Source organism: Lissotriton helveticus, chromosome 9 (genome assembly GCF_964261635.1).
Source record: "Lissotriton helveticus chromosome 9, aLisHel1.1, whole genome shotgun sequence".
Taxonomy (NCBI): domain Eukaryota; kingdom Metazoa; phylum Chordata; class Amphibia; order Caudata; family Salamandridae; genus Lissotriton; species Lissotriton helveticus.
In genome coordinates, this window is record NC_136070.1 from 723,744,361 (window position 1) to 723,757,334 (window position 12,974).

Sequence of the window (12,974 nt, forward strand, 5' to 3'; positions counted from 1 at the left end):
ACTTCAATATAGATAATATTGATATCTACATTTTAAGCTAGAGCAGCAGGTTTTTAAGTCCTAGTGTATTACCGAGTGCAATTCTGTTTAAGGACCTCAGTAATACAGCTGTGAAAAAATGCCTTAAGATTGGATTTCTTTTTTTTTCCATATGTTACTGAGCACATCCTGTGTTTTGCTCAACATAGATTCTGAATATTTTATCATGAAATAGGAGGTAACTTTGAAACTAATCATGGATGAAGGTTCCACACTGACATCTAGGCAGATAAGAGTACAATGTACCAGGAGGAGTTTGCTGCATGCAGCTTTCTCAATTTGACTGGTTCACTTACAGATTCCCACTTGTTGGAGATGTCCAGGTGAGTGAGGTTGGTGTAGGGGTTAATGCCAGAAAGTTTGATTCCATAAGTCTGGGCAATTTTCTGAATCTCAGCTTGGATTCCAAGGATGGCCATCTTCTCCTTGTCGGCCTCGGGAAGGGTAGCCTTGAACTGCTCATGAGCGGTGATCAGACTCTGTGAGATAAAAAGGGAAGAAATTGACATATCGCATGGAAAATTAAATTAACTCCTTAAAGTTTGCCTACTAACAAAGTGCATAGATAAACAGATCTCTCATAACCCACAGCTATCTGACTTAGGATCTCTTTGGTCTGACAGATTAGACCATTGCACCAAGATTTCCAAGCATAGCCTAGAGACCAGGTACCTAACACACCCATTGCTTGGTGCCTTTCAGTCCATCTATATACACCTTTACTATTTGACTCTCCTTTCCAAACCAGCCCAAGTTTCAAGGTCCAAAATCTTTGCTACAATCTCACTCACCAACAACCCTCCACTTCTCCAGTTCTGATTATTGGAACATGACTATTCCTATTTCATATCTGCAGTTTGGATTTCACGTAACCTGTCTTTTCCATCTTAGATGTAGCCCATGTATTTCTCAAGCTAGCTGTTAGGGGCCCAAGATATCTAAATGTTACTATATCCTTTTTTTAAAAAAAGTTTTGAAAACCTTTATTGTATACATTTACGTTACAGCATTGTAGGATATCTCAACAGTCTTACATATCTTTTAAGTAAGTTGAATCATAGAGCAATAGGATTCTGAGAAACATTAACATCCCCCCTGCTGAACTTCCGAAACCAATGCCTTCCCCGTCCTATGATTGGCAGTTTGACAGTGTATTACAGGGTACATCAGCACATATTTCCATAAATCATGATCTTGAATGTCCGCTGTTAGAAAAGTCCACATCTACCACTCTTACATGTACAGGTTTATCATCACAAACACGTGTTATTAGATAGCTCTATGTATCCCCAGCCCACTTTCTTCTTTCATTATCCCCGTCCCAACAACCGACTTTTCAGGCATCGACTATTACCCGTGGCACCTAACAGTGTTACTCTTTCTCTGCCTCGGCTGCTGCTGCCATCCCGCCCTCTTCCCGGAGCTCATCCGCGCCCGGTTCCTGCGCTAACAGGTATGCGTTCAGAGGCCCCAGATATCTTTAGGGCGTGACTTCAGGGGTAATAACTCCACATAACAATTCAAGTGCTCTTGCCAAGTGGTTAAATCATGTATCCAGTCTTTAAACTTAGGAGCACGCCCTCTCCTCCACCTACAGGCTATGCGGCGTTTTGCAAGAAATAGGGTCGTTGCAAGAATTTTTTTATGTACCGTGTTTGTATCGTGGGTTACGCCCAGGAGAGCAACCAGTGGAGTCTGCTGTACCCGCATTCCTATCATATCTGCCAAGCCTTCGTAAACCTGTGTCCAGTATGTCTGTATCTGCGGGCACAGCCAAGCCAAATTAAGAAAGCCCGCTCCTTCCCTCCTGCATCTCTCACATCTGTCATCCTCTCTCAGCCCAATTTTATGCAATTGAACAGTGGTATGGTATAATCTATGCAGACATTTGAAGTGAATAAGTCGTAGTCTACTGACAGCTGTGACTGCCTTCGTCTGCGTGCAACTGAATTCCCACTGTTTATCCGTAAGGGGGGACTCTAAATCTATATCCCACTCTTTCCGAGCACGCGGACCCCGAAAAGGCAGTGTGGTCTGTAGGTGTTTGTACAGCAGGGACGTGACATGTTTAGGAGCGTCAGTTTGCAATAATGCATGTAAAGGTGGCAATGTGTTCGGCTCTGCTGGAAATTCCGGGGTCGCAGCTTTAACGCTTTGCCTAAGTCTTATGTACAGGAACAGGTCCATAGTGGAAGGTGTGTGTGAATTAAAAAATTGTTCCCTGGAATGGAACTGTCTCTCCAGATATAGGTCACCCCAGGTGCCATAGTGTAGGCGTTCAAGCATTTTACGACATATTCCCTCATATGTAATCTGCAACAAAGGGTGGCGCGATAATGACATTCTAGGGGAGTACATCATGGTGGCTTCCAATCTGTTAGCAATTCTTCGCCACGCTGTGATAGTGCAATCAACCGTGGATGGATCTCGTTCTCGCTCCTTTACTGCAGTGAACAGGTACCCCGCAGGTAGAGTTTGAGCCATGTATCCATCCTCCACTGCTAGGTGTGGCATAAACGGAGGTGGGTGAAACCAATACACCGAATAATATGCCTGGGCACAGTGGTAGTAATTCTCAACATTAGGGACTTCATACCCTCCTTGGTGATACAGCAGCATCAATGTCTCCAGGTTAAGCCTTGCCTGTTTTCCTCCCCATTTTAGGCGCGTAAGCTGCCCATTAAGCGTTTTAAAAAAGAATCTCCCAGGGTGATACGGTATGTTAATAAACAGAAATAGGAATTTCGGGAGGAGTACCATCTTAATGAGGGATATCCTCTCTGCCATCGAGAGCGGTAGGCACAACCATTTAGATATACTGTCCGTTGCCTTTTCAACTGCGGTTCCATAATTTGTTCGCATTAGCACATCTTTGTCTCGAGTTATAATTATACCCAGGTATTTGAGTTCATCATCCTTCCAAACCAGTGGGTAGTCCAGCTGGTGCGGTGTAGTCTTATCTGTTAGGGGGAATATAGCGGACTTTGCCCAATTTATCTGTATTCCTGAAATGGCCCCAAATTTAGTTATCTCTCACAGCACTGGGTTTAGGTTTTCTTGTTTTTTTTTATATATAGAGTCATATTGTCTGCATATAGTGATATGATCAGCTGTCGAGTTGGGTAGGCCAACGCCCTCTCTTTACGGTGCTGCCTTATTTTGGCTGCAAGGGGTTCAATAGCCAGAGCAAATAAAATTGGGGAAAGCGGGCATCCTTGCCGTGTGCCCCTGGAAATATTGAAGGTGGTGGATCTGGTTCCAATCAATAATACTGCAGCTTCTGGCTGCTTATACAGCAGTTGTACCCAGTTTAGGAAAGGAAGGGGCATTCCCATGTGACTCAGAGTTCCCATCAGATAATCCCACTCTACCGAATCAAACGCCTTAGTGGCGTCAAGGAATATTGCTACAGCTGAACTGTCGGGGTCGATATCCTGTAACTTTTTTTGCGCATTCGTGTAGTGTGCAGGAGAAGTCTTGGATCTATCCGATTGTGGGCATACCACTGTATTGAAATCCCCCCCAAAGAAGATAAGTGGAACCTATCGCTTGGATCTTACTCCATAACAGCACAGTCCTGTGTGTCATCAGAGTTAGGGCCATAATAGTTAGCGATCATTACATTATGAGCTTCTAGTCGCACCGAAAGCAGGCAAAACCTCCCATTGCCATCTGTTTCTGATCCTCCCAGTACAAAGTTCACTCCGTGTCTGATTAGAATAGCCACTCCCCATGAGTATCCAGAGTATGATGCAAAACAGCATTGCGATGCGGCAAACTGAGGTGCGGTGCCTGGGTTTAAGTGCGTTTCTTGTAAGAGAGCTATCTTAATGTGATGCCTATCTAAGTATCCCAAGATCTGTCTTTTCTTCCTAGGATTGCTCAGGCCACGGACATTCCAGGAGGCTATGGCAAGTGTATCTCTATCATGTGTGGTGTCAGCTATTTTCCCATCTCACCTGAATATGACTTAAACACATGTTGCTGCCATTTGCATATTGAATACAATACATCCCAACCGGACCAGGACTTCCTCCCCCCACCCACACCGACAACCCCAACTTGTCTGGCATATATACCCTCCCAATCAGTCAGGAACTTAGGTCGAACAATAACCAATTTCCAGTACAGTAAGATAAGGAGATCACCCTTGCGGGGTAGTCACTAGGGGCACAAAACTTGCCCACTCCCCTCCTCTATTTCACCCACACGCCACTCCGCTTTTGGCAAACAGATAGGTATTGCGGGATGGAGGCGAGTGTCCGGGCAGAACAAATAGAGTGCAATGTCATAAGGAATGCTTCACCATGTAGGAGCAATTCCCAACAGTTCATCTGGTCGGTGCAATCTTAGTCACGCTGGTGGGATTTGCCGATTTCAATCCGGGTTCGACATCGGCGATTGGGATCTGGAGCGTAGCTGCGTCCCTGCTTCCGTAGAAGAAGCTCGGTGGTGCTGCTTGAGGTAGTCCTCAGCCTGCTGTGGAGTTCGAAAAAAGTGTTGTTTCCCTCGGTGCGTTATTCTTAGTTTCGCTGGATACATCATGGCATATGGGATCTTCTGAGCCTGAAGTTTTTTCTTCACCGCTGCAAATTTACGTCTTGCCTCCTGAACTGTCGGTGTGAAATCCTATTCTCATAGTGGACTTGTTTCTTTCCCCGGGCCAGGCATAAAAGCGTGTCTCTATCCCGGTAGTTCAAGAGGCGTACTATCACTGGGCATGGAGGAGCTCCCGGGGGCGGGCGAGCGGCAAGGGATCTGTGCGCTCCTTCCACTATCAGGTGCGCCGAGAATGAGTCCCTCCCGAACAGGTCGACAATGAGCTTTTTTATAAAATCTTCCATGCGGCCCATATTGGTCGATTCAGCCAGGCCAAGAATGCACACGTTATTTCTCCTGGAACGGGCTTCTAAGTCCTCATTCTTATCTGCTATTAGTTTGAGAATCTTGTCCATGTGCAAGACTCGCCCTTTATTCGCCACGTCCCCATCCTCCAGTTCCGAAATCCTTGATTCCATCTCTTTGATGCGTTGGTCATGCTGTTCTAATTTGTTGACCACTGAGTTAAATCGAGCAGTAACATTGTCCATTTTTGCATCTATAGACAATAGACTTTGCTTCATGCCAAGTAGTAGCGACTTCCTATCATCTTCCTGATGGTCCGCTGTATCTGAGTCTGTTTGCTCCAACGAGCGAGATTTTTGTGTTTTGCGTGCCTCTAATGGTATCTTTGACTGCTTTGCGTCGGTCCACCCCATGCTTCCTGATAGATGCACTTAGGTTTAAAGTATGATCCTGATAGATGCACTTAAACTACTGCCAAGTGTGATATACGGCCTCCTCGCACTTGTCGTCTTCTTGTGTCTGCTATGTTCTGACCACTATTCTCTTAGCTGCCTGGCAGGACGTTCCAGAGGCCCCAGTGGCGCACACGCACACCACTGCGTCCCTCTGTTGCGATATGGTTCAGCCCCCCCACTGGTATCCAGGGCTGCAAGGTGCTAGGAGCCGTTATTAGGGATTGCTATGACTGCTCACACTACACGCCGCTACAGGTTGCTCCCTGTGCCAAGGTTCACCAGTTTGCAGTCGCCGACTCCACTATTCCCTCACAACTGTCTGATCTCGTTTTGCCTTACCGTGGTCAGATCCAACCCGTGTTTCTCACCACTGTTCCCTATGCACTTCAAAATCGCCACCTCCAGACTCAGCCATGTGTCCTCTCTCCCACAGTTGCTTCCCAGTCAGAGGGCACCTAAGTCCTTGTCAGTATTGGGAGTTGCCCCTCTCTACTTTTGAAATATGTCTCATAGGGCTGGATGCTATATGAGAGAGCCAACTAGCCGTGTCCTCAGAGGGTTCCTTGTGCATCTCCCGTCGCGTCTGCTTCTGACGATGGCGGCCGCTCCTCTCGATCACTGTATTGCGCTTTACAGTACTCCCATTAGGCAATCAACTTTGCGTGTCAACTCAATGTCCGTGAATATTAAGCTCCCAGTGTTACGGTGCGCCGTTACTCAATCCGCTCCCTCACCAGTGTCCGTTATGCACGGGGACTCACATTAGTCCATCTGGCGTATCTTGGAAGATCCAGTGCTTTGTCCCTTCATTGCAGCCGTCTAGCGTTGTTTGCAGCAGCGGAGCAGTGTTTTTATCTCTCCCTCTCTCCTCGATCTTAAGTGCAAAATGCGGTGTGTTGTTGCGAGTGGTGCAGCGACAGCGGTTCAGCCCCCGGTGTGCCCCGCGCCACGTTGTCTGGACCTTCGGTATTCAATCAATCAATCAATCATTACATTTCTAAAGCGCGCTACATACCCGTGAGGGTCTCAAGGCGCTAGGGGGGGGGCGCTACTGATCAAAGAGCCAGGTCTTGAGGAGTCTTCTGAAGGCCAGTAGGTCCTGAGTCTGTCGTAGGTTGGTTGGGAGAGTGTTCCAGGTCTTGGCAGCAAAGTAGGAGAATGATCTTCCGCCGGCTGTGGTTTTGCGGATACGAGGGACTGAGGCGAGGGCGAGGTTGGCTGAGCGGAGGCTTTGGGTGGAGGTGTGAAAGCTGAGTCGGTTGTTGAGGTAGGTAGGTCCGGTGTTGTGAAGTGCTTTGTGTGCGTGGATGAGGAGCTTGAATGTGATCCTTTTGTTGACGTGGAGCTAGTGCAGGCCTCTCAGGTGGGGTGTGATGTGGCTGCGGCGGGGGACGTCGAGGATTAGTCAAGCTGAGGCGTTCTGGACTTGTTGTAGTCATCTCAGGAGCTTGTTTGTTGTTCCTGAGTAGAGGGCGTTTCCGTAGTCGAGTCGGCTGGTGACGAGGGCCTGGGTGACGGTCTTTATCGTGACGATAGGGATCCATTTGAAGATTCTGCGGAGCATTCGGAGGGTGTTGAAGCAGGACGCGGAGACGGCGTTGACTTGCCTGGTCATGGAGAGGGTGGAGTCGAGGATGACCCCCCAGGTTGCGTGCGTGGTCCGTGGGTTCTGGGGCTGTGCCTAGTGATGTGGGCCACCAGGAGTCGTCCCAGGCTGTTGGAGCAGGTCCGAGGATGAGGACCTCCGTTTTGTCTGAGTTCAGCTTCAGTCTGCTATCCTTCATCCAGTCGGCTACGGCCTTAATTCCTCTGTGCAGGTTGGCTTTGGTGGTGTGGGGGTCTTCGGTGAGGGATATGATTAGCTGGGTGTCGTCGGCGTATGAGATGATGTTGAGGTTATGTTGTCGTGCAACGTGGGCGAGGGGAGCCATGTAGGTATTCTGCTGAGCCTCAGACTTTCCTGGCTCCGCCTCCTGTTTCCGAGCTCCAGGTTCCTGGCTCAGTTCTCGGCGCACGATATCTCAAAGCACTGCCATGCGTCTGCCTGCTCATCCCGTGATTTTCTTGCACCGTGGTTATCCGCAAGGTCTCCGATGCGCGTACATGGACTTTTATGCTCTAATAATCATTGCAGGATGAATGTTAATCTGCCCGGTTTGGCAGGAGGCTCACTGGTGCGCGGCCATCTTCGCCGCGCACCACCTAGCGCTCCCTAAATGTTACTATATCCTTTCCAATAAAATTCATATCCCTGAGACTTGGATGGTGTCTTATGTTCTTTATCCCCAGCATCTGCATTTTCAGTACATGAATGTCCTATTCTCCTACATTTACTCTCTTCGAGTCACTAGGGCTAATATTATCTATGCCCTGCATTCTTTGAGTGACAAATTTGGAGTAAATGATGCCCCTCAAAATCTGGTATCTGTATCTCCTGCACTCAGAGAACTACGTCCTTCTGACTATTTGGCACCTTTCTCCTTGAGAATCTCACAACTGGTTTTCAGTTGAATTGACCCTTGTCTTGACATCAGACCTCAATTTTATGTGAAAAAGATCCTGCATCCCTACTTACAGCGTCTTTTTTCCCTCTACACCTGACAATATCTACTAGACTCAGTGGCCACTCACATTATTCTACTATCCATATCTTGACACCAGCCCACTAAGTTGATATCCAATCTATGGTGCAACACAGCATACTCTAAGGACAACCAACGTCACACTATCTACATCTAACTTTACCTATGAATTCCACATAAATATGTTAAAAGACCACATTGGTTACTGAACTATTTGACTCCCACACTCCATCCCACCATTAAAGTCTTACACACTGACCATGCCACCACTCAGATAGGCTGGGCCATACTCCTCTTCAACAAATCATACCGCAGTAACCCCAGGCTGACTCTCCTTTGAATATTTCACCTTCCTTTCAAGGCCCGAATTCTGGTAAGTTACCAGCCTGATAATATACTGAAACATTCTTTGTTTATCCTGATATCTTCCTGGACTCTCTATTGCTCTAACATACCATAATCATATTCGGTTACTTAAATGTTAAACTTAATGACAACTGGCAACACACGCATTCTGCTCAGCTCCTCTTGTGCCAAGTCCTTAAAAAACGCAGTTTTTTTCCACTCACACAAATGGATTCCTCTTGATCTCATACTGATTTTAGACAGTGTGTATCGTTACTTCTTCGCTACAGATCGTACATTTGCCATGCTTTGATTCACATGACCATAAACAACCCCTCACTAAAATTGCTGCTAAATCTCCCATCACCGAAAGAAAGTCTGTAACTAACTCAACTCAATCCGAGCTCACAATGATCGTGACTCATACATTAAACCCACATCTTAGATGTGTTCAACAGCATTCTGCAATCAATATTTAACTATCACTCCATACAGTAATTCCTTGGCCTTTCGCCAATCATTGATACTTCCACCAATCTACAATTTCACAACGGAAATGCATTTGCTGCTTAACAATGTAAGATAACCTGTGCTGCGAAGCATCTCCCAGAGTTAAAACAGACCCACGTTACCATCAAATCTGTAATTTAAACTCCAAAAAGGAAATGTTTTTACTTATAATCTTAAATAGCTGTGACTAACAGCCTGATTCATGTACGGGCCGTTTTGCGTGGCCCTAATAGCGAATCATAGCGACTCGCTATTGAGGACACGCAAAACGGCATTCATGTAGGAATTGCTAAATAAATAGCGATTCCTACATGTTCTCTATTTGCGAGTAGAAATTTCCTACTCGCAAAAAAAGGAATAACTCCCCATTCATTCCTATGGGCCAAAAGGCCCATAGGAATGAATGGGGAGTATCCATTATTTACGAGTAGCAATTTACTACTCGCAAATAAGATACCGATTTTAAGGGTGCCAGGGGTGTCCAAAGGACACCCTGTAGCACCCCTAAAATGCACATTTGAACAGGTGTTGCGCACACACATGTCCAAAGGACATGTGTGTGTGCAACATGCAACTTAGAAAAATGCTTTTAAAAGCATTTTTCTGAGTTTTTGCTATTTACCGAGAGGTCTGACCTCTCGGTAAATAGCGGCCCAAATTAGCAAAATCGCAATTTTTGAAAGTGTCATGAATAGCATTTAAGGAATCTCTAATAGAGATTCCTTAAATGCTAATCCTCGCATATTAGCTAATTCTTCATTAGCGATTTTTGCATTTGGGATTGTGAATCCCAAATGCCAAAATTGCATCGCAAAAGGCAAGATTCTGAGAATCTTGCCCTTTGCGAGTGCAATTTAGCTTCATGAATCAGGCTGTATGTGTGTATGATCTTGAAACACCTTACAGAAAACAATCTTTATATTTAATATATATGCTTATCTAACAGGTATGGTCTTGATTTTATAATAATCTATTGAACTATATAACTAACAGAGAAAGAGGCCTCCATACTTTCCTAATAATTCTTTAGAAATTGAGAAAATTACAGAAAGTGTGAGCTAGGCAGTACAGCCTTCCATAGAGATAATCTGCACTGTTTTAAAGCTCCAGGCTAACCCTATTATCCCAGATGGCAAACATTTTGTAATCAATTGGAAGTTACTTTTGACACTTTAATACGGCATTAGGATCATTAAAAAAGGCTGTCCAGTGTCCACCTATGTTTACTGATGAGGTCAAGATTTCCAAAATGAGGACTATGATTAGAAGCATCCTTTTCTTCTCCAATATGGGATCTTTATTGATATGCTTGAACCCTAAACAGATGAACACGTTCATTCCCATTGCCCCTAATCAAAAACCACAGTGCAGGAGAGTGAAAACGAAGCAGACATGCCATAAATACAAAATGGGTTTCTCAGAGAAGCTTTGCCCACTATTTGTTCTGATTTCAGAGTGTAGACAGTAGTGTCTTTGTTGACTGATCTCCATGCAACTATAAAGCAGATTTCAAGATCTTTCTGAGGACTGTGTAGCCATGTTTGCACTAGCTGAATGAGCCCTACGCCTCCCTGAAGACATTTTGTTTGCATTTTGGTATCAAGTTATTTACAGGATACAACTTGGCTGACTATAGACTCCTTGGAAGTAGGCATCCTTCTACAGATGGGAACATACTTAACAAAACATTGTATAGTCTTTCCAATCTCCCCTATCCTGCCTAAGGAATACCATAGACCCATTTTTACATCTAGATTGTGAAGAGATATTTCTCCCTCAGACAACAGATTTTGGGGGAAATGGTTGGTGGTGATGTACTAAGATTTACATGGAAATCCTAAATAACTTTATAGAGAATGTTTGTGTGGAGTCTTAAAACAATTCTTCTTCCTATGGCACCCTGTATCAGGTGGTTTTGAGTACAAGAGACAGATCTCAATAAAATGTGCGGCTGGTAGAGGTAAGAGTGGTGAGGCAGGCCAAGGAGGGCAGGGGGAAATCGAAAGACGACAGGAGAGGGGAAATTAAATAAATGAAAGCATTTACCTTGTGCTTCGCTGCATCGCCGACTTGTCGATGCAGCGAGCACAAGGGAAGTAGTTTTATTTATTTTATTTGCCCTATCCCGCCGAATGCAGGCTTCCCCTGCCCCACCCCGCCCGCTCTTACCTATACCAGCCATGCCTGTTCAATAACCCTACGTCTAGAAGTGTTAGTAGCTAAAAGCCAATTTCCCAGTAAAAACGTTCCAAACTTGCTTTATATATGGGCTTTGATTAAAAATAAAGCAGCATTTGCAAAACAATATTCAGCGTACAAGTGGCAACAGGATTTCGGACCACAGAAACACAATGCTCACAAGACCCTATAAAAATACTTAATCAATGGAATGGTGAGGAAATACGTTGATAAGCTGCCAGAAGGACCATAATGGATCAGAATTGCAGACCCCACTTTGCCCAATACAGAAAGTGGGGTCTTGTGGCCGAAGGACTTTAGATACAAGATAAGAAGCTCTATTTGAGCATTATAAAAATCTATCAGAATGTCTCAAGCCTACTTTAAGTAGTAAGATTTAACTGTCTATATTAGATCAATTCATACTCTAGGCTCCTATGTTAAATGATTGCAAGCTGTGGGTCTAGGTGTACGGTCCTTTCATTTACGAGTGTCCAATTGCGATTTTTCACAACTTGCAATTAAGGACTCACAAAATGCAAAGTTCTTATGTGTCCCAAACACATTTAGTGATTCCCATTGGGGTCACAAGTGACCTACTCATTAATATTCATGAAGTAGGTAGCAATTTGTAACACATTGGAAATAGCCTTTAATCACAGGGATGGTGGCCTGCTGGGGTCAGCAGACCACAATGTCTGTAATTGCTTTTTAAATAAAGCCATTTTTTTTACTGCAGACCTTTTTCCTTAAAGAAAAACGATATGCATTTAAAAGAGAAAAATGAAAAAATCCTTATTCATTTTTTATAGTAGGCAGTGGTCCGTGGGACAACTGTTTGCTCTTAAAAAATATTGGTGCCCACATACACAAATGGGAAGGGGACCCTTAGGACCCCTTCCCGTTTGTGAATGGGTTACCACCTTCTTCATGAAGTCGGTAAAATATGAATGTTTTGCGATCGCATTGCTGTTCATACATGATCTTGCGACTCGCTAATAGGAAGGGACGCCCTAGAAAAAGCCCCTGCCTAATACTGAATACCGAACCCTATTTTGCGAGTTGGTAATAAGTTACAAACTCTCAAAATAGGGTTAGTACATGTCCAATACGCTTGTCTTCCTCAACAATAAACATGAAATAATACATCCTCCAGAATACCTGCCCTCCTGGAACCATGAATCCCTCACTAGTCCATACCCTTCGTGCCCCCAATCTGTCCCTAAACGTATCTGGAGTCATAGTATATACACCTTCTGGAATAGATTGTACGAACAACACCCATTTCATTTTTGCTTTGCTCCCGGGTAGCTGACCCTGCCTCGTCTTATATGCCATTGCCCTGGTACCTGACTCATCCAAGATGCTTAGATCTATCCACCCTAGGAATCAGTGGTACCTGAATTTCCTCAATGCTGTGAACAATGAACATGTCTTGCAGATCCTCAATGGCTCCATCCATCCAGTTGTTGAAAGGAGCTGCTCTTTTGGCGAATTCCAGGTAAAGCTGATCGATGGTCTCCAGAAGCTTCTCCACTCGCTGGGGAGGAAAAAACAGAAATATTATTGAAGGCATTCTACACTGTCTAGAACAGGACATTGTTTGCTGCATCTGGATTACATTAAAAGCAGAATAATCTCTCAATCCCAGGTCTTTTGGCTATGTATGCAATGGCCATCAGCATGACAACATACGTCCTTGTTTGGAAGTCTTCTGATGCACTAATTGTTATGTAATTTTCCTTGGTTTAACCCTTGACTAACCTATTAATACATATGGGTAATACAATACTGCTTCCAATATGCACTTAAGACATATGCCCACATAATGGGCACAAGAGCCCTTCCAATGTTTGTACAAAGCTCGCACAAACATTTGTGACAGTATCTTGCACAGGAGTGTGCAACCACCTGTGCAGTCAAGGGCTTAACATTGAACCAGTAGAATTCCGTAATGCACTTATTCGTTTTGGAGACTCATTAAAACCCCACGTTTTGGCACTGTATGTTGCTGCTGATT

The 12,974-nt window shown here is 44.8% G+C and overlaps 1 protein-coding gene across 1 annotated transcript in view; it reads right to left on the reverse strand.

The window, feature by feature from the left end:
• ACTN3 (actinin alpha 3) overlaps positions 1 to 12,974 on the reverse strand; it is a 189,425-nt gene that overhangs the window by 30,584 nt on the left and 145,867 nt on the right. Inside the window, exons 14-15 of the mRNA XM_078660833.1 lie at positions 12,354 to 12,494; positions 336 to 518 (exon numbers count right to left, since the gene is read on the reverse strand). Coding sequence (XP_078516959.1) covers positions 336 to 518; positions 12,354 to 12,494 — 324 coding nt within the window. The remainder of the gene's footprint in view (positions 1 to 335; positions 519 to 12,353; positions 12,495 to 12,974) is intronic.